The sequence below is a fragment of the Aptenodytes patagonicus genome, chromosome 6 (assembly GCF_965638725.1).
Source record: "Aptenodytes patagonicus chromosome 6, bAptPat1.pri.cur, whole genome shotgun sequence".
Classification (NCBI taxonomy): Eukaryota; Metazoa; Chordata; class Aves; order Sphenisciformes; family Spheniscidae; genus Aptenodytes; species Aptenodytes patagonicus.
The window spans coordinates 45,885,116-45,903,301 of NC_134954.1; the positions used below are offsets into that span (position 1 = coordinate 45,885,116).

The 18,186-nt window shown below is 38.4% G+C and overlaps 1 protein-coding gene across 1 annotated transcript in view; it reads right to left on the minus strand.

The window, feature by feature from the left end:
- CCNYL1 (cyclin Y like 1) overlaps nucleotides 1-18,186 on the minus strand; it is a 34,122-nt gene that overhangs the window by 13,813 nt on the left and 2,123 nt on the right. Inside the window, exons 2-5 of the mRNA XM_076342393.1 lie at nucleotides 6,122-6,196; nucleotides 3,791-3,825; nucleotides 1,950-2,050; nucleotides 440-475 (exon numbers count right to left, since the gene is read on the minus strand). Of these exons, the coding sequence (XP_076198508.1) occupies nucleotides 440-475; nucleotides 1,950-2,050; nucleotides 3,791-3,825; nucleotides 6,122-6,196 (247 nt within the window). The remainder of the gene's footprint in view (nucleotides 1-439; nucleotides 476-1,949; nucleotides 2,051-3,790; nucleotides 3,826-6,121; nucleotides 6,197-18,186) is intronic.

Sequence of the window (18,186 nt, forward strand, 5' to 3'; positions counted from 1 at the left end):
GAAACCATCTCAACAGCATTTATTTCAAAAAGGCAGCTGTAATTTTGAAGTATACGCTGTAACTAGCTATAATTGCAAGGGTTATCTGTACATGGGACAGAGTGTTCCTTCACCCACCAAAACTAATCTGTACTTCTGTATTCAGGAATAGCTAAACAAAGTTCAAAGGCTGATTTGTGGTGAGTTAAGTGTATTCTCCTCCGTTTTGACTTTTTACGCTTCATTCTCGATGAAGCATGTGCCAATTGGATTGGGTGTATTACAGACCTTTCTGTAACAGCTCAAGAGGGGGTACAAAGAGAAAGCAGATACAGCATGAAGTGTCAGATTTTTCAACTCCTTTAAGTTATACTTAGCTGTTCCTGAAGTCACCAAGACCACATCCCTGGCTCAAAAAGAAAGTTGTTGTATTTCAGCAAAAAAAAAAAAGTTCACTCACCTGTTCTTTATATGGTAGAATATTGCTAGTGTTACACTAAAAATGAGAAAGAAAAAAAAGAAAAGACTTAAAGCACCATTCTGTGCACACTGTTCCACTGCAAAAGCTGTTGTTCAGGGCAAAATGTTCAGAATCCATTATGTATTGGCTTCCTCTCACATTCTTGAATACTCTGTGTCTCATTTCTGATGTTTACCTGCCTGAACAGAAACTGGCCAAATCAAATTTGCTAGCCAAACTACTTTTATATTCATTGTACAGGTATTTGTGCCATGCAATAAATATTGTACCACATTTTAAATGTGCACCTTCATTGCCTGATTAGGTGACATTTATTGAAAATGTGGACTATTCACAACTAAAATATAATAAAAGTTCTACTCGATGTTACATATACTGTTGTAGAGATTCTGCTGATGTTTTAATTCTGTATCTCTGGCTGTGTAATTTAGGACCTGTCTAAAAAAAGAGAATCATAAAGATGATATTATGCCAGTATAATCCAAGAAGGGGACAAGAACAGATCTCAGTCTCTGCTGAGTCAAGTAAGGCAATGGATTTCATATTGACACTCATCTACTGTGGCCAAATTTCAGATACTTTACTGGCAGCGGCAACAGGAACACTGCCATCACAGGAATATGTCACGGGCAAGCTCTAATCTGTTGCCAGCTGTACACCACTTCAAAATGGCACAAGCACCATCATTTAGTTTTTTTTCTCTAGAAAAGGAGGAGTGACATCCTAGATACCTCTGTTTGAAACCAAATTTGAAAGCGACAAACCAACTTAGACATTTCCAAACTCTACTAAGTGTTAAAACAGTAAAGCCTTCTGGGCCTGAAGCTACTTTGCCTTCAAGCACAGTAGAACTCTCAGTTCTCGCTGGTATCGTCTATGCACAAAGAACTGTCTCTGTGGTACCCAGAACAATAGGTCAAACAGCCATTTCCACTGGAGAACCAAGAAGACTAGTTATCAAACTCACCTACCTAAAATAATAAATATATGAAGAAAAAGTAGAAAGGCTAGAACTAAAAACCAAAGCCAGCAACATACTGTTATCCACAACTAGAGGGCAGACTAATACCACTGGCAAGTAGCAAACGCAGTCCTACAAACTTTTCCTGCAACTCCATACAAAATCCATTTCAAGTTTTCCCAGACTGAGAGTTTCTTCTGGGTTTGGCTTTCAATGTGAGGACTTTGAGCTCCCCACCCCAACACACACTTTTAAACCCAAAATGCTGACACACTTCCGCACTGCCTCAGATTCTCAAGTGCACAATAACTACTTTAATACAACAGTACATTAGCTCTGTAACTGAAAAAAAAGCTCGCCTCAGCAGTCATAATTAACCAGACCTCTAGACCCCTTCCATGACCAAGAGGTGCTGTGCTCCTCTCATTCAAGTGTGTGACTGGCTTTGAAACAGACAAGACCACCACAAAATCCCATATAAACCTTGCAGTGCTACTCAGCCCCTTGTTGACGACAAATGGTTCTTACCACTTTATTGTGCTTCTAAGGTTAGGTTGACTGACGGTGCTGTCATCTATAAATATTGTTGAGCATGAGCTGTATTTTTTCGTAAGCTGCCCAGGAGAAACCTGGGAGGGGAAGGAGGGAGGGAGAAAGAAAAAAAAAAAAAAAGAACAGAAATACATTCAAGAAGAGGGATTCTGTGAGCTTTGGTTTACCACACTGAATACTGGCTTTACACCTTAAGTAGCTACTGCAGAGGAGGTCTTTGTAGATGATTGCTCCTGCTATGCAAGCTATCCTAGAGCCATCAAGTTCCTAAAGATACCCTTTGTGTAAGATAGGTTTATAAATCATCCCTTGTAATATACAACACGATGTTTTTAGATAAGTAATTTTCAGCAGAAATAGCTGCAGCTAAAGCAGCAAGTCCTCCGATTTTCTCAGTTCTCCTCCATTCCATTCTTGCCAGTTCAGGTCTCGGTCTTCCCTCTCTACGATGTTCTTTATTAGATTTCCCTGTGACTCCATAATCATCTTCTCCCTTCTTTTATATCCTATACCCTTACATTTTCTCGTTATCCAGTATCGCTCCCTGTAAAGACAGTTTTGCATTTGGGGTTTTGTCTTCTTATATTTCAGAAAAAAAGAAACCTCTTCCTGACATTGCTCACTTTACTCATGTCTTGTTTAGCGTCTGGAATCTGGAAATAAAGTACTACTATTACCCTTACTTTTACTATTCAGAGCTAGCAATATGTTCCATCATCTATCCTAATCCCGCAGATTTTATACTGTAAGAAATCTTCGTATATAACACTAAGTCAGGCTTCCCTGAGCATTTTTAGAGAATGCCTTGCACTAGAGCTAGGACATCATAATTGAGGGAAGAGTTTTAATCAAGCAATTCAAGATTCATTAGTTTTTGCCAGAATCTTTTTAAATGCCTTGTCTAAAAACTTGAAAGTCTTCCATATGAAAATGTTGGCACCCTTCACAACTCAATGGCTGCCTGGGAACATCTCCCATTCCAGCTGAAGTTTGCCAGCAAAAACAATCCAATCACACTTCACCTTGGTGCTGGCAGACTAAAGCTGGAACTGTAATTGAAAAAGAAAGAAAAGAAAAAAAAAAGAACCACCCCCCATAATCATACTAAATACAGCAGACTTGAAATATCATTATCTTACCAGTAACTTATCAGTAGACACTTCTGCTAGACAGTATTTTTTAAGCTTTGTCTTAGTAACTTCCATTCTTAGCTTTACTAGTCAATAATTTTTTATACACTTATTAATGACATTGCATCTTTTTTGTATTTTTTTTGGTAAGTGAAGTGTCAAAAACAACTAGTTTGGTTTTGTGGAAGAAGCTTAGAGCATATTTTCAGATTTTAAAACTAATGCATTATCATTTGTTCATCATACTGATTATAATGTTTGTTCATCATTCTCTTTTCATGCTGGATACATTTCTCACAATAAGTCCTGTAGTGATGCGCAAACAGGAAGTCATTTAAGACTTCTCATCTCAGCTGAGAAATTAATCCAGTTTTATTTCTGTCTAAAAAAACCAACGTAGGCAGTTTGACTTGTATTTTCTCCTTTACTGTTCTGAAATGCTCAAGACTGATACAACAAAAATATCCATTCTTATTCTTTTGACATCAGCCATTCTATGCTCTGTGACACTGTGCCTGTTTGTTTATTTTTTAAAGATAGGCAAAGATAATTCAGTTTTATCTTGCTGAGGAGGATTTGGAACATGTGTAGGACTATATACCGAGAACTACTACAGTTGTTGAATTTGTCTTCGTCCCAATATGCTAATATTATCTATATAGCACATTAAGAATTTGTTTTACTTACATGATTGATGTGGTTACTCTTCCTCTTCTCTCGCACTAGAAAGAGGGAGAAAGAATGTGAACTGAAAGGTTTCTAAAATACAATCCCAATTTACATTCAATAAAGTAATTCTATTAACCCAGTCTTCTGAAGTACATGAGTATTAAAAGTTTCAAATTTGACTTTAGGTGTCTGAAAAAGTAGTTTGAGGAAAAAATACTGAGTTTTATCAAGCTAGTAAACTACATACTACTTCCAACTATCCACATGTACATTTAGGAACTACCTCCACCCATCGCACTAAGGGAAAAATGTCTCAGCTTTGAAGAGATGCTGTGCATCATGAAAAACTGGATGATTTCAGATAGTTCAAATAGACAATGTCTAACATCCAACAGCAACCACTCCATGAACAGAAGTAAAAACATCACACGCTGAACCTGCCAAAGACACACAAGGAGGAAGGTGCCCAGCATTATATATGTGTTTTCTCTCCTCCTATTAGACAGCAGAAGGTAAAAAGGTATTTCACTATACAGAAGATGCTGGCACAAGCTACGCCTATTTCTCATATAACTGCAACCATGTTATCTGATCATTTTAAACTGTGTCAGCCTTTCAAAAAAGATTGTAAGGTTTAACTTCCAGATATAACAGCAGCAGTAAAACAGTGCTGTTAAAGGAGAGCTGAGAGTTGCATACATGCAGAAAGCTATACAAATGTGACCAGCCTGGACAGGTGACTTCTCCAAAGTTTTGACCTCAGATCTTTACCACTTATTAGCAGGGACACATTCTCTTACATATTTAGAAAAATTAACAATTGGAAGAGAGTATCCAAATTTTTTTGGTCTTCTTGCATAAATCAAAACTCACAATCCTGGTATCATCTCAGTGAGAGAGAACTTACAGATATTAATTCTACTAGTTCTATGAAAGGTTAACTAAAGAATATCCAGTGAAATTAGAAAAGAAATCCTTCTGCCTGACTTGTCCATAAAAATATCCTGTAAAAATCAATTCATCCAACTAATACAAACTTCAGAGAATAGTTTAATAGTCTGCTCACCTAGCAGACCATTTTTCTACATGAACACAAGTGTATACATTTCAATACATTACATTTGAAGAATACTGAGTCATGTTTAAAAGCAATACTACCCCCAACGAGGATGTTCATGTAGTTTGAACGTTATTTGCAGCAAGGCTGAAAGGCTGCACACTGAAGCTGCACTACAATGTTCAAGAACTATGTCAGCTTGCTAATTGCAACTTAAGCAGCGCTCATCTAAGAGGTGTTTGAAATGTGCAGGTCAGATCCTCTGTCTGTTTGAAGACTGACCTTCGAGACCTCAGGGAAGAGAGACCTACATTTCCTCGGTATCATCTCTTCTGGAGAATCACGCGAGTGCTTGTTTCCATTGCTCGCAGATTATCTGAGCATTGCGAAGTTGATACAACTGACAATTTTACTACTTGCCATAAGACTCTGAATAGCAGGACTGCGACTGACAGACCTGTCAAAATAATTCTACTTTTCTGTGGCAAAGCTATGCCAAGGTAGAAGACACACTGCAGCTTTCCATCAACACATCCAATCTCAAGTGCAACACTGTCTTAGAAAAAACAGTGCTTCAAACAAGAACCAACTATAAAAGGAACAGAAGCATTTTTAAAAGAATGTCTTAAACTCCTTTTTAGTTGCAACTTCAAAATTTACCATTGTCAGAATTCTTTTTTATTTGTGCGTTATCGAAATGCCTCCACTTTTTAACAGCATTTTGGAATGCACAGGCTATAGTAATTGTTCAAAATTTACTTTATTAAGTAAACAAGGGATCTGCAAAGAAAGTGAAAGTCCCAATACATCCATGTAATTAAAACCAGGATTCAAGAATAATTATGCTACTGAAACTATTAAAACAATTTAAAACAACATATTCAAAAGCAACTGATACAGACTGTTGGCTTAGGCTTATTATTCCTTACAGAAAACTGTCCTTTTTTTTTTTTTAATTTAAAGCAATTTTTAAAACAGTCCTTGGTCATAAAAAACCCCCACCACTGCTTGAAGCTTGAATTTCACTAGTGAAGAAAGACTTGCTCCTTCAGACTACTAGGATCCAGACTCTGAAATCTCCTGATATTTAAGCATTTAGAAGAACAAGTGATTTTAAGTGTTAAGTAGAACAGCCTATGAACACATTTCTGTGTAAACACACAAATTATTAATCCCTATGCTTTGAAAGAATTAAAGCAATTTAAGTGTTCTCGAGCTGCATAATTAAAATAGGTGGTTATTTTTCCAGTTTTTCTCCCACCTTTTTTTAAATTGGAAAAAACTTAGCTTACCATCTGTTTGAGACTTGCTCAGGAAAATTGTGCTTGCTCTGGGATGATCAGATGGATTAGATTCCAAGGCTAAATCTGAAACAGAAAGGACAAAAAAAGGAAAGACCTTTAACAGAAGATGGTGATTACTACAACAACTTCCACCCAGCCTTAAAATGCTCAAGCACAGTGATGGAGACAAGATCAGAAACACATAGAATGGGCTGTCTCTCTAAAGCAAAACCTTACTTTTGCCAAGATAAATAAAAATCTGACATTTTCCCATGTAAAAAAATGCCTGTGGACTTATTCCTACTGCCATGAAGGTCTGAAGTAGCTTATAGTTTCCCTCAAAATAAAATCTGGAAAGGGGGATCTCAGAAAACAACATACATTTTCAGAAGTCAGTATGTGTGCCTGTATGTTAGGGTAGCTGGATGTGGAGCCTGTGCTCAGTAGAGGGCAGAAAGCTAGAACTTTATTAAGAGCATAATTTTAAATAAATAAATAAATAAATAAATAAATAAAGGACACTGCTGATCTTTCACTCTATGCTTTAAGTACCCAATACAGCAGGAAATAATCTCTGTGGTCTTATAAAAGAACCTAGTAACTTCTACAGTGCTGATAAATATCAAAACATGGATCTGACACTATTCTGTTCTTTTGGAATTTCAAGTAAAATCCTGTACAGCTAACACATAATTATTGAAGAACAAAATGATTGCTTTAATCCTTTGCCACAATGAACCAGTGATGACATTACGTGAGGATATATTACTCCCTTAGATTAAGGTGGGAGTGATCACTAAAAAGTTCGTTGATGAAACTGTAAACATCATCATGAAATTTTGACCTGCATTAGCTTTGACAGAAGAAACAGCTCTTCTGAGGAAGTCATGCTACAGGCACACTGACTTATGTGAACATATGAACAGAATAATCTAGTACTGTGATCCTGGAAAGAGCAAATCCGCATCCATTTACATTTGTCATTCTGATCTTCCTGTGCGCTACTTATGCCATGCTAATCATAAAAGCATGCAAGCTTGCAAACTTGCACATTAGTGTTTCAAGGTGGTATGCCAATGCAGTTGCCACACCCTTAAAAAACAAAGTCATCTAAGAATCACCATCAACTTTGAATGGGGGAAAAAAAAAAATCTTAAGAGCTTTTTACGCACTCAACCAACAGAACTCTGGTTAAATAGTATCCAAAGTATGCACAAACTGTCTTGGTGCTGGCAATCTTAACTGTGTGAATGTTTTGTGCTACTGCACCTAACCCATAGCACTGCCACAGCCCTCATGAGTCAGCAAGTGAACGTAATTGCAAAAGTACAGGTGTCCCCAAGACTTCTCATTCCAGATTCCCACAGTACACAACATTGGTATCCAGACCTGGATGTTTTCCAGGTACTTGGCTTACAACACCACTGATCTTAGTCCAACAGTATTGCTCTGACGCTGGTCCAGGATACAGACCACTGTAATTTTGAATCTCTACTGTATAAGTAAGGTAGCCAACATCTATTTAGGAACACGAATATTGTTCAGTCAAGAATTTCCCCCCCTTCTCAAAAAAGGCTAGAGTCAGCTATGAAAGCAGACCATCTCGAGAAGTTTTTAAAAGCTAGCTTATAAAAAACAGTGTTTCTATTTCCACCTTACTGTGCTCATTCGTGGCACACAGTGAACAGGTACCTGAATTTAATCATGTACTTAAAAGGTAAGAAGTCCTGGTTTAGAAGTCCTAGAACACAGTTTGCCTTACAGCTCATACCTGAAGTACCACTAATACACATTTGATTCTCTGAAAAAAAAAAAAATCAGCATACAGTAGTATGCCATACTGGAACATTTTAACTACCATTTGTAACATCTCAACAAAATAGTATAACTGTTGTTTAAAACTTGTCCACAGTGTTGACAAGTTTCTAGCACTGATTTAGCAAAATCACTTTTAAGAGACAGTATAGAGACCAACTTTAGTTTCTAATGCTAGCATCTACTTAAAAAAACCAAACAACAAACTTGGACACAGACCAAGGAATTCACTAATAACAGCAAAAATTAAACAACTTTTTAGATTTGATAAAGGAGCTATTAAGAAACAGAAGTATTTTGCTTGTCTACCAAATAACTTAAGTATCATCAACAGGCAGAACAGGACTGCAATACGCAGATTTAAAATACAGATTATTATTAGCAAGTTATGATGCAAACATAGAGCAAACAACTCAGAATTTATTTATTTACAGTTCAGCAGCAACTTTTAGAATAACTGGATAAGTCAGGTTAGAAAGGACCTCAGGAGGTCTCTAGTTCAACCTCTTTCTGAAAACAGGTCAGCTATGAGGTAGAATTAGGCTGCTCAAGGCTTTATCCAGTTGAGTCTTGAAAACCTCCAACAAGGGTAAACAGTGCCCAGATCACCTTTCCCACTGAGGGGAACTAATGCCTAGTGGCACTCACTATGGAATGGTGGGGAAGAGCATGTGGGACCATATGAGACTTGCGTGATATTTAGGGGAAGGCAGCAAGGAAGACTGGAGAGAAACAAGCACAGGAAAACAGAGGGAAAAGGGCTACTGAATTCAGTAATTCCTAACACAGAACTTTGTGTTTCTCCTTGTTGAATTTCATAGGGTTCCTGTTGGCCCAATCCTCCAGCCCATCTAGGTCCCTCTGAATGAGCAGCCTCCAGCATATTGACTGTTGCCCAACTGGGTGTCATCTGCAATTTGGGTGCACTCCATCGCTGCCTCCAGGTCACTGATAAATGTTAAATAGGACAGGTGCTTTTTTCCCAGGGAAGAGACAGTATGGAGTAACACCCATCCTCGCTCACCCTATAAAGAAGTACACTGTTAACATCTTGACTTTCCTGAGGTTTTGATTTACTTTGAAACTGTGTAACTTGTTAAAGCTCATCTCTTACATTGTTTTTGCCTCTTCTTGTGCTCTGCCAGTCCCTATATCCATGCTTCTTAGATGTTAGAAATCAGGTCTAGGGCTAAAAGCACTACGAGAATTAAACACATGCAAATATAACCAACTGTCATCCTGGACGAGAAGGGTCTAAGACCTGCAGCACTGCAGGATGCACCAAGGGACACAATATTGACATGGCCACACAAGTCAGACTTGCCCCCCTGAACCCAAGCAGACCCACACGTTTGAGGAAAGGAACAGCAGTGAAAGGAAAATAGACTTTACTGGCTCCAGTTCCACAGGGCCTCTGCCAGACACAAGATGCTTTCTGCTGGACAAAGTCAGGTGTATCAGCACCCATAGCACATTAAATCCACAGCACAGATTATACAACCAGATAGAGTTACGGTACTAATGAACTCCCAAGACACATTGTGCACCCCCAGTACAAAACCCCACAAGAAGTGATTGAGACCAACTGTAGCTAGGCTTCTTATCCCAGAATAATGTGGCATTAGCAGAAACAGCACATTTGCTTTTGTCTTGCAAGAGACTGCAAAGAAAGATGCATTTAGTAGACCGCCTCCCTGTAGCTTTCCCCTTCTAAGCAGCCAGAGAATTTTAACCCTCCTCTCTGTGCTGTTCTCCCTGGACAATGCTTTTTTCCAAGCAACGGAAAAATTAGTCATATGATTTGCTCTTCCTAAACTGCCAGTGTTGCTCATGAAATACCAAAAAGCAACAGCAATACAGTTGATGAAGGAAGCATAAGGCAAGAGGCAGATAAGGATGTGATAAGAGGCAAAAATGTAATGGGAAACACAGCAAAAGAAAAGCCAGAGGAAGAGATTAATCTGTCTGCAACCAATTTGACTCACAACCAAGTGTAACTCCTAATACTTCATCCTGGTAGCACTTAGGAGTCCAAATCCAAGATATCTAGCCCTCAAAATAAGGGTAAGTCTTGATTAGGAGCTACATCAGAAGATGTATGATGAAAGCTCAAGCTTCACAGACAACTAACAGAAAAAGAAAGAAGCATGGTATGCCACAGGATGAACAGAAATAACAGGAATTAAAACACGCAGAAACAGGAATGACAGAAATGAGAGAAGCAACAGGATGATATAAAAAGTAAGAAAACAACTCCAAATCTTTACTGAAAGATTTCTTTACAAAAATTTCTTTACTGAAAGAGTGGTTAAACATTGGAACAGGCTGCCCAGGGAAGTGGTGGAGTCCCCATCCCTGGAGGTATTTAAAAGACGTGTAGATGAGGCGCTTAGGGACACGGTTTAGTGGGCATGGTGGTGTTGGGTTGACGGTTGGACTTGATGATCTTAGAGGTCTTTTCCAACCTTAATGATTCTATGATTTTTGTTTTAGAGGCTATCCACTCAGTAGAAGTCAAAACACGTTTTCTATCAGACCCTCACACTTCATGATAATGAGGTGAGAAGGGAAGACTCCCACCAGAAATTAAGTCTGTGGGAACAGCACAATAATGTTGCCACGCTATTAACAGCCCTCCACCTCCAAGAACTGCGTATTAAAAATAGCCTTTCCTCTTATTTCTCTGCATATCTCGGTGCCATTTACTCACATGGTGCTACCAAGCTTGTCAGATCAACCCTGTCTCCAACTGGAGCACAGAGAAGCCTGAACTTGCTTCCCTCTCCCACCACTCTCATTTTAAAGAATCCCTTGCAGCTTGCTTGCCCTTCAGACAATCTCAGCTACTTCTGCTGCTGCTGTACACTCCATGCGCTGATAAGAGTGCGCAGTCCCCCACAGGGCAGATCATATTACTTTTAAAAGCAAACCTCTGTCCCTTGCTCAAGATCTTACGTCCTTTCCTCAACACAAAATCCGCATGAAGACTTGACTTTACTCATCTATGTCATATAAGAATGTGTGTGGGTTTTGGGAATTTATAATGCTAGCTACTTACCTACTGTTTTACACACCTCCATGGGTGATTTCTAACTATTAAGAACACATTTTACACACTGCATCGTGCTACATATATTATCTCATGAATAAAGCTGACAGTCAAAGATGTCACTGTTACTAAGTAGCAGCCCTTTGATGATTTCACTACTTTAGAACACTGAAATATTGCATTTCCTTTAATAGTTTTAGCCCCATCCACTGCTTTACTAGACAGCAGTAACATTTTGATACAGCACATATTTAAAGCATTAAATCATAAAATCATCTCTTTGCTGTAAATTGAGTTTCTTCCCTTGCTCAGTGGGTTTCTAGCTTTGATTAATAGTTGAGCTTCCCTTATATTTCATCACCTTACAGTGTGAAAGATAAGTTACTTAATATTTTCAATAAAGATTTAAAAATTAAAACAAATTAGACTAACAAATTTGCCATATATTTCAGAAAGTCTGTTATTCCTAACAATAACTTCATATAAAGTGATTTGTCCTTTAAATTATGTTATTCTATTCCCAAAAAAGTTCCTGAAAGTTACAATTCTGGTTTCTAAATCCAACTTGCTTTGTTTACTCCTCACCAGCCACACCGAATGCACCACAGAACCCAGCATAGGGTTGTATATGTTGTACAACATATAGGTTGTTTTCCATTTGCCTTCTCCTGTCATGTCCTCAGTTACGCACAGGTTAGTCTATCCTTTAAATGCTCCATGGGTGGCTTCTTCCCCAGATTTGGACAGAATGAAAGCATGCTGATCTCCCGACTAGTCATCTTCAACAAAATATATCTCTCATCCATAACAGGATAGACTCAAAAGATACAAAACTTGCTCTGTTTTCATAACTAATACAAGCAAATGTGAGTACATAAAGGACTGGATCTGTTGCATAAAAAAGTGCTTTCAAACACAATCAGTTCTCAGAAGGGAACTCTATTTTGAGGGAGAATCTTGGTGAAAACAATCTTAACCAACACTTGCATATGCATAGGTCGCTTAAAAACACTCCTAACTCCCCAGAGGAAATCAACTCTTTATTTAAAAAGGAAAACAACTAAAACCAACCCACACAAGTTGGCCTCTGTTCACAGAAAAAGAATCATTGAGGCTGGAAGAGACCTCTTGAGATCACCTAAGTCCAACCCCCTGCTCAAGCAGGGTCCGCTAGAGCAGACAGTCCAGGACTGTGTCAGTCAGGTTTTGCTTATCTCCAGACAGAGACTTCACAACCTCTCTGGGCAACCTGTGCAGTGTCTGACCACCCTCATTGTTAAATGATTATTTCTAAAGATCGTAACTTTACACAATACACACGGAAGGATGTTGTAAAGCTATTTAAAATCTGTCAGTTGTTCTTTACGGCACTACTACGAGAACAGCGATATCATTACCAATACCCAGCACATATCTAAGTGCACTGTGATGTTTTAGGAGGCCGCAAAAATTACTTCAATATACAACAAGCTCTGTTAATTAAGAATTAATTATTTGCTCTTTTACACCACACTCCTGAGTTGGGCTGGTTCAACAAGAAACTGACACAGTAAGCACTTCAAATTTGCTACTAAAAGCAGACGAATTTAGAAAGCAAAAGTGTAGACCATTTATTAAATACTGTGGGCTAGCCAGGGTTTAAGGTATCTATTAATTTCTGTGGTTTAAAAAAAAAAAAAAAAATCAATACAGTATTAGTGTTCTTGCATTTCTTAAACCGCAGGAGGATCTGCACCGCTATCGTTGTCCTCCACAGCAAATCCCAACATGATCCCATTGCACTCAGTTCACAGCCCTTGCTGGGGAAACATGATCAAGAGATCTGTTCCACTGTACACAATACCTAGCCTTTCTGGGACTGAAAGAAGTCGAGTAGGCTTCCATGTGTTTCATGATGGGTTATAATCACTTCTACACATTTTAGCTAGGCAGAACAGCAGGATGTCAGGAGTGCCCCAAATTCCACAGTGAAGGCAGGACCAGTTAAAAGGGAGGAAAACTAGATGTCCCTAGGATTTTATGATGGAACTAGAAGGAAAACAGTAGTTCACAAGCTAGATCTTAAAAGTAACTAATGTTTTGTTAGAGATGTGTTTCTGTACTGCATCTAATGTAAGATGATTTAAAAAGACAAGGAGAAAGAATTGGTTCCATGCTGTCCACTTTCTAGTCCCCGCACAGACCTTCACACATAACACAATTCACTACCATGAGAAGCTAAAGCAGAACTCCACAGCTCTAATTTTTTAATTGATAAGCCAAAATAAAAATTTCTAACTGTACACATTAAGGATCAACCAAGTTTTACACTCCTAGATCCATGCTGATAACTGCAAGTGTAAGGGATGCTTTCCCCATAACAACTCTTCACATGCTCTCTGCCTTACTTCTCACAAGACATGGTTCAGAAAGAAAAAACAGGTGAGTACCAGAAATTCCAGTCTCATCTAGTGTCTGCAGATAACCAAAATAAGATGCACTGTACTGTGTGCTACGTGTCATATGCCACCTGATGGACTGGCATATGTTAAGTTTTTTCTCCTCTTCCAATTGTTCACATTAATGCAAACTGCAAGTGAAGTTTGAGCTTTTATGAAAATTAACAGTTTCATCAAGTTTTGTGCCATTTTAGGCACAAGCTCAAACACAGTCGCTCTTTACAGTGGCTTTGTGGATTCTCAGCTTACCTGCAGTTTGTTCTATAAAAGAAAAACAACTATCTACGCAACAAAACATGTCCAACAGTTCTACAGAAAAGCTTTTTTTTGTCTTTGAAAGAAACTGACATTCAACAGTTTATTATCTGAGTGACTGACATGTTTGATGACAAGCCAGTGTTACTCTTCACACTGGAAAAAACCCAACAGCTATGTTTGATTACTGCAGTGACTCAAGACCCTTTCAGAACTCCAAACAGAAGCAAAGCTGTGCTATACACACAGCTCAAACATTGCAGAACGCTACCTGGTTGACAGTGGGATTTTTGTGTAAGCTGTTGAGGTAACCCTGATATTTGCATCACCTGCAAGTATGATCTTCAGTTTTATTCATCTGGCTTTAGTACACATTTAAATAAACAGCACTGAGCTTTTTAAGCCAGTTGTGTCTCCATTTGTCCCTTCAAGTGGAAACATTCAGTTTTCTTCTGAAAACATTATTTTTATGGTCAGTGAAATAAAAGTGCACATTCAAACTGTAGCTGTAATGAAGAAAAAACAAACAGATTTAGAAATCTCAAGATTAGCTTGTTGGCAAGGATCTACAGATCCAAGGTCTGGGTTCTTAATGTTTGGTAGCATTTTCATCCTGCCTCCCAGAGTCACTTCTTCCTTCTTCCTATATGTGGAAGAAACACTGTTAGAAACCTTAAATTAATGTGTAGTGTGAATTTGGGAGGAGTAGGTTTTTGTGTTTTGTTGGCTTGTGCAAGAGTTTGCTCCCCTGTTAGTCAGCTTTTCAGTATGACCTCACCACACTGATTGCACTTAAGAGAACAGACACTTCAGGCCACAAAACTTCTGTTGCTCTACAACATCTACCCTGACAGGCAGGAGGGAAAAGAGCAAGTCTCCTAAAGAAAGCCAGACAAGGAAAGGATACTAGAGAGAAATTACATGGAAACCACAGTGTAAAAAAAAAAAAAGTCAAGATGAAAATGAATTCAGTTTCCTTAACTCCATTAAGTTTCATCAAACTCCTCAGGTTAGCCATATATTTCCTTTCAATGTTTCCCATTTTATGAAAATCTCTCAGTTATAATAGCTGTTATACTGGAAGCCTGAAGAAACACACTCACCAAAACAAACAAATCAGTTTCCCTCCATATGAGTTTCATGTATATATGTTCCATATCAACTATTCTTAAAAACCTAAGGCTTACAAAAACTTGCTCACTGCAGAAATCTCCAACATTTAGTGAAGAGAGAAAAGGACAGAGGATTCCTTAGCTGTCAGCAGTACCCAAGCATAAGAACAGAAATACAGATACTATACTATGGCAATGATTTCTTCTATTTCAAATTCCCAAATTTGTAGATCAATTTCATCATTGTTTCTGAACAACTTATCGATTCACACATTTCCACTACAGGCACTTTACAGATCATTTTGTAAAGGCCCTGACATTAGGCATCTTAAGCCAACAACGTGGAAGGTGTTTCAGGCTTGTAGAGAGTCAATTCTTTCACATTTGTCAAGATCACATACTATTTGTAACTGCTACAAATACCTTTGTAATTAATTCCTAGTCAGTTATAGGAAAGAGATATTGAGAGTTCTGGGGAAAGAAGAGCGAGCGTAAGTTAGGTGAAAAACTCAGCGAATACAAGGAAAGAAAGAGAGGGAACACCAGAACAGGGACCAGAGCATCAGTTGGTTTTCACCCCCAACTTCATATTTGTCTAACTAGACAACAGTATTTTTCAGCCTGTGCAGCTACAGACCTTCAAATACAGAGGCACAAAAACCAACACGAGATGGTTAAGCCTTTCCTGTGCTGAAAACTGCTGGCATCAAAAAGCTGACTCCTTGCATCAAAGTGTTCGTCTTTTTTTTTTTTTTTTTTATTTAACTTACTAACACTTTAACCAGGATTTTAAAAAAGCAGGAAAAAAACCCTCCACCCACATGCTTGAAGTAAGCTGACATTATATAAGGGAGGACTAAATGAACAGTATTTAGACCTTCTGCAAGGAGGTTTATAGACAAGCTGTTGGTGAAATCAGATCACAGACAATCAGTATATTCAAGTATCTGTTCATCTTCAACACTGTTTAATAACTGCGGCACGCAGGCAACTTGAAGCTTGCCCCTTTCAGCATGGCACAGCCCCTAGAGAGCCAGGGGGCTGTTGAAAAAAGAAAAGTAAGTTCACAGGTGCTTGAAGAGTTGTTCTAGGCACTAGTCTGTCTGAGCCTGTTCAGGTAAATCTCACTTACTCCATTCTCTATTAACTCTCCTCTTCAAAGTCCCCTTCCACTTGTTTTCCCATCTAACCTCTGTGTGATGACCGCATCCCACTCAGCACCTCTCCTGATCCCATTTGCTGTTCCCTCTCATCCCTGATTGTCTTTTCCCTTGTCATTTTCCACCCCCCACCTCCCCAGTTCTTCAGGTGAAGGTACCAGGTCATTTTGTCCCACCAGTTCAGTAGGTCAACAATCTTCCCCTTGGTTCATGTGAATCAGGCAAACCTCTGCTCAAAACTGCTGAGCTCGGTAAACAGCAGTGGTGGAGGGAGATAACGTTTTCAAGTACAAATGAGAAAAGTCTGCCAAGCGAGGCCTTGTTCTAGTTTTATCCAAGGATCAAAGAATTTATGAAAAACTGGATCTATGTTTAAACATAGGAATCTGGCAAGAAAGTGTCAGCCATAAGAAGTTCTGCCCTAAATAACCGGAAAAAAAATCACAGGAAAAAAGAAGCCCAAAATAAAGATTAACAGACACTCATTTGGGGGGAAAAAAAACCCCACAACAAACAAAAGAAACACAAAAAACCGTAATCAGCACAGCCCAAATGGCACAGTTAAGATCAAAGAGCTGCCTTTTTGGTCAATTCAGACTGCTTCGGACTGTTGCTTGCACGCCGAAAGAAGGAACACTTAATGCTCAGCTGAACAGTCAGCTAGCAGCTTTAGGTTCATTTTAGCTTTCAATATTTAACATTAACAGTAGGCATGAACCTATTTGGAAGAAACTATCGTTTTCAAAGTTATGTTTATTCCCGTTTATTTAATACAACTTGGCTTAGCATATCAAACCACAAATGCAGGCTTATTTCTCATTCTGAAAAAGCATGCACTGAAGAGGTTATGGGTCAGGATCTTGAGCATGATAAAATACAAAGTCAGCCTTTAAATTCTCTCTTAGCAGTGGATCTGACAATCCCTTCCCATTTGAATTAACTTTTGTTGAAACATTACACTTGCAGTTTCACAGTGTTTTACCTCCATCCCACTTACCACTCCTTTTTTGTCTTACATAAATACCACTTCATAACCTCCCCACTTTAAGGAAGTGAGATTTTTCTTGTTTAATTCTGATCTGATACAGACCATCTAAGCAGTGCCTGTTAAGTAGTGTGCTGGAGAAGCTACAGAATAATCCTCATTTAAGAGCATAGACCTGTGAGGACCACATTCCATTTGCTACAAAAAAGCAAGACAAAACAATACAAAACAAAAAGTCCAAAGCTCAGCTGGTAACTTCTGCATTCCTGATACAACCAAAACATTTAGTTTTAGCAAAACAAGTGCAAAAGTATTAAGACAGACTTGAGAACAACAAACAACTTAAAGATAGAAATTTAAGGAATGAAGCATCTCCATCACATTTGGATGCTGGCTTTCTGATATATTTAGCTGTGTTCTTAGAAACTCCTAGAACTGAGCAGCATGGAACAAAAATAGCCAAGATGATCTTCACTTTTTTTCCCTGTAGCTTTCTCTCTTTCCCCCCCCCGCCAAAGCATTCGAGAAGAGGCCAGTTAGTAGGCTCCCAGCCTTCTGTTATTGATAAAATTGGCATCTTAGCTAACCTACTATATTATACATTAAAAGATTATAGAAGTAGTATTTATCCCTCAAATTAAACTGCTGGACTACTTACCACTATAGCAACAAACTAATGCTCTGTAGTAGTCAACAGCACAGAAACACGTAGGCTGCTTGCATGGTTTGGGTATGCTGACAGCTTTTATATCCTAGAGTTAAGAGGGATAAGTGTAGCTATCTGGTATATGCAAGTGCTGTGTTTACAGATTTATTGTTTTCATAGAAGGTCTTAAATTAAACAGATAGCAGTATCACTTAAAATTTCATTATAACGTCTGTTTCATAACACTCGATTTCAGACTTCACAAATCATGCTTTATGTTTTGAAGTTAACTGCTTCAATCCTACCCTGATAGCGCTTTATAACATTCAAAAATGAACACAAGAAGTTTGCTTCTAATATTGACCATCCAGAATTGTATTTTCATAAAGATATCAAACTTTGATACTTTTTGCAGCCCTGAACAGTTGTATCAATCAGAAAACTGTAGACAAATAGCATCTGTCACTTGTAGCAGATCTGCTTCTGAGGCCATGCAATAGTGAACCACATACCACTGTAAAAATGATCTTAAAAATAATCTAAAACATATACTACTTATGCAGTTCTAATTTTAGGATTACCACCTGCCTCAAGACTAAAGTTTCCATAGCCAC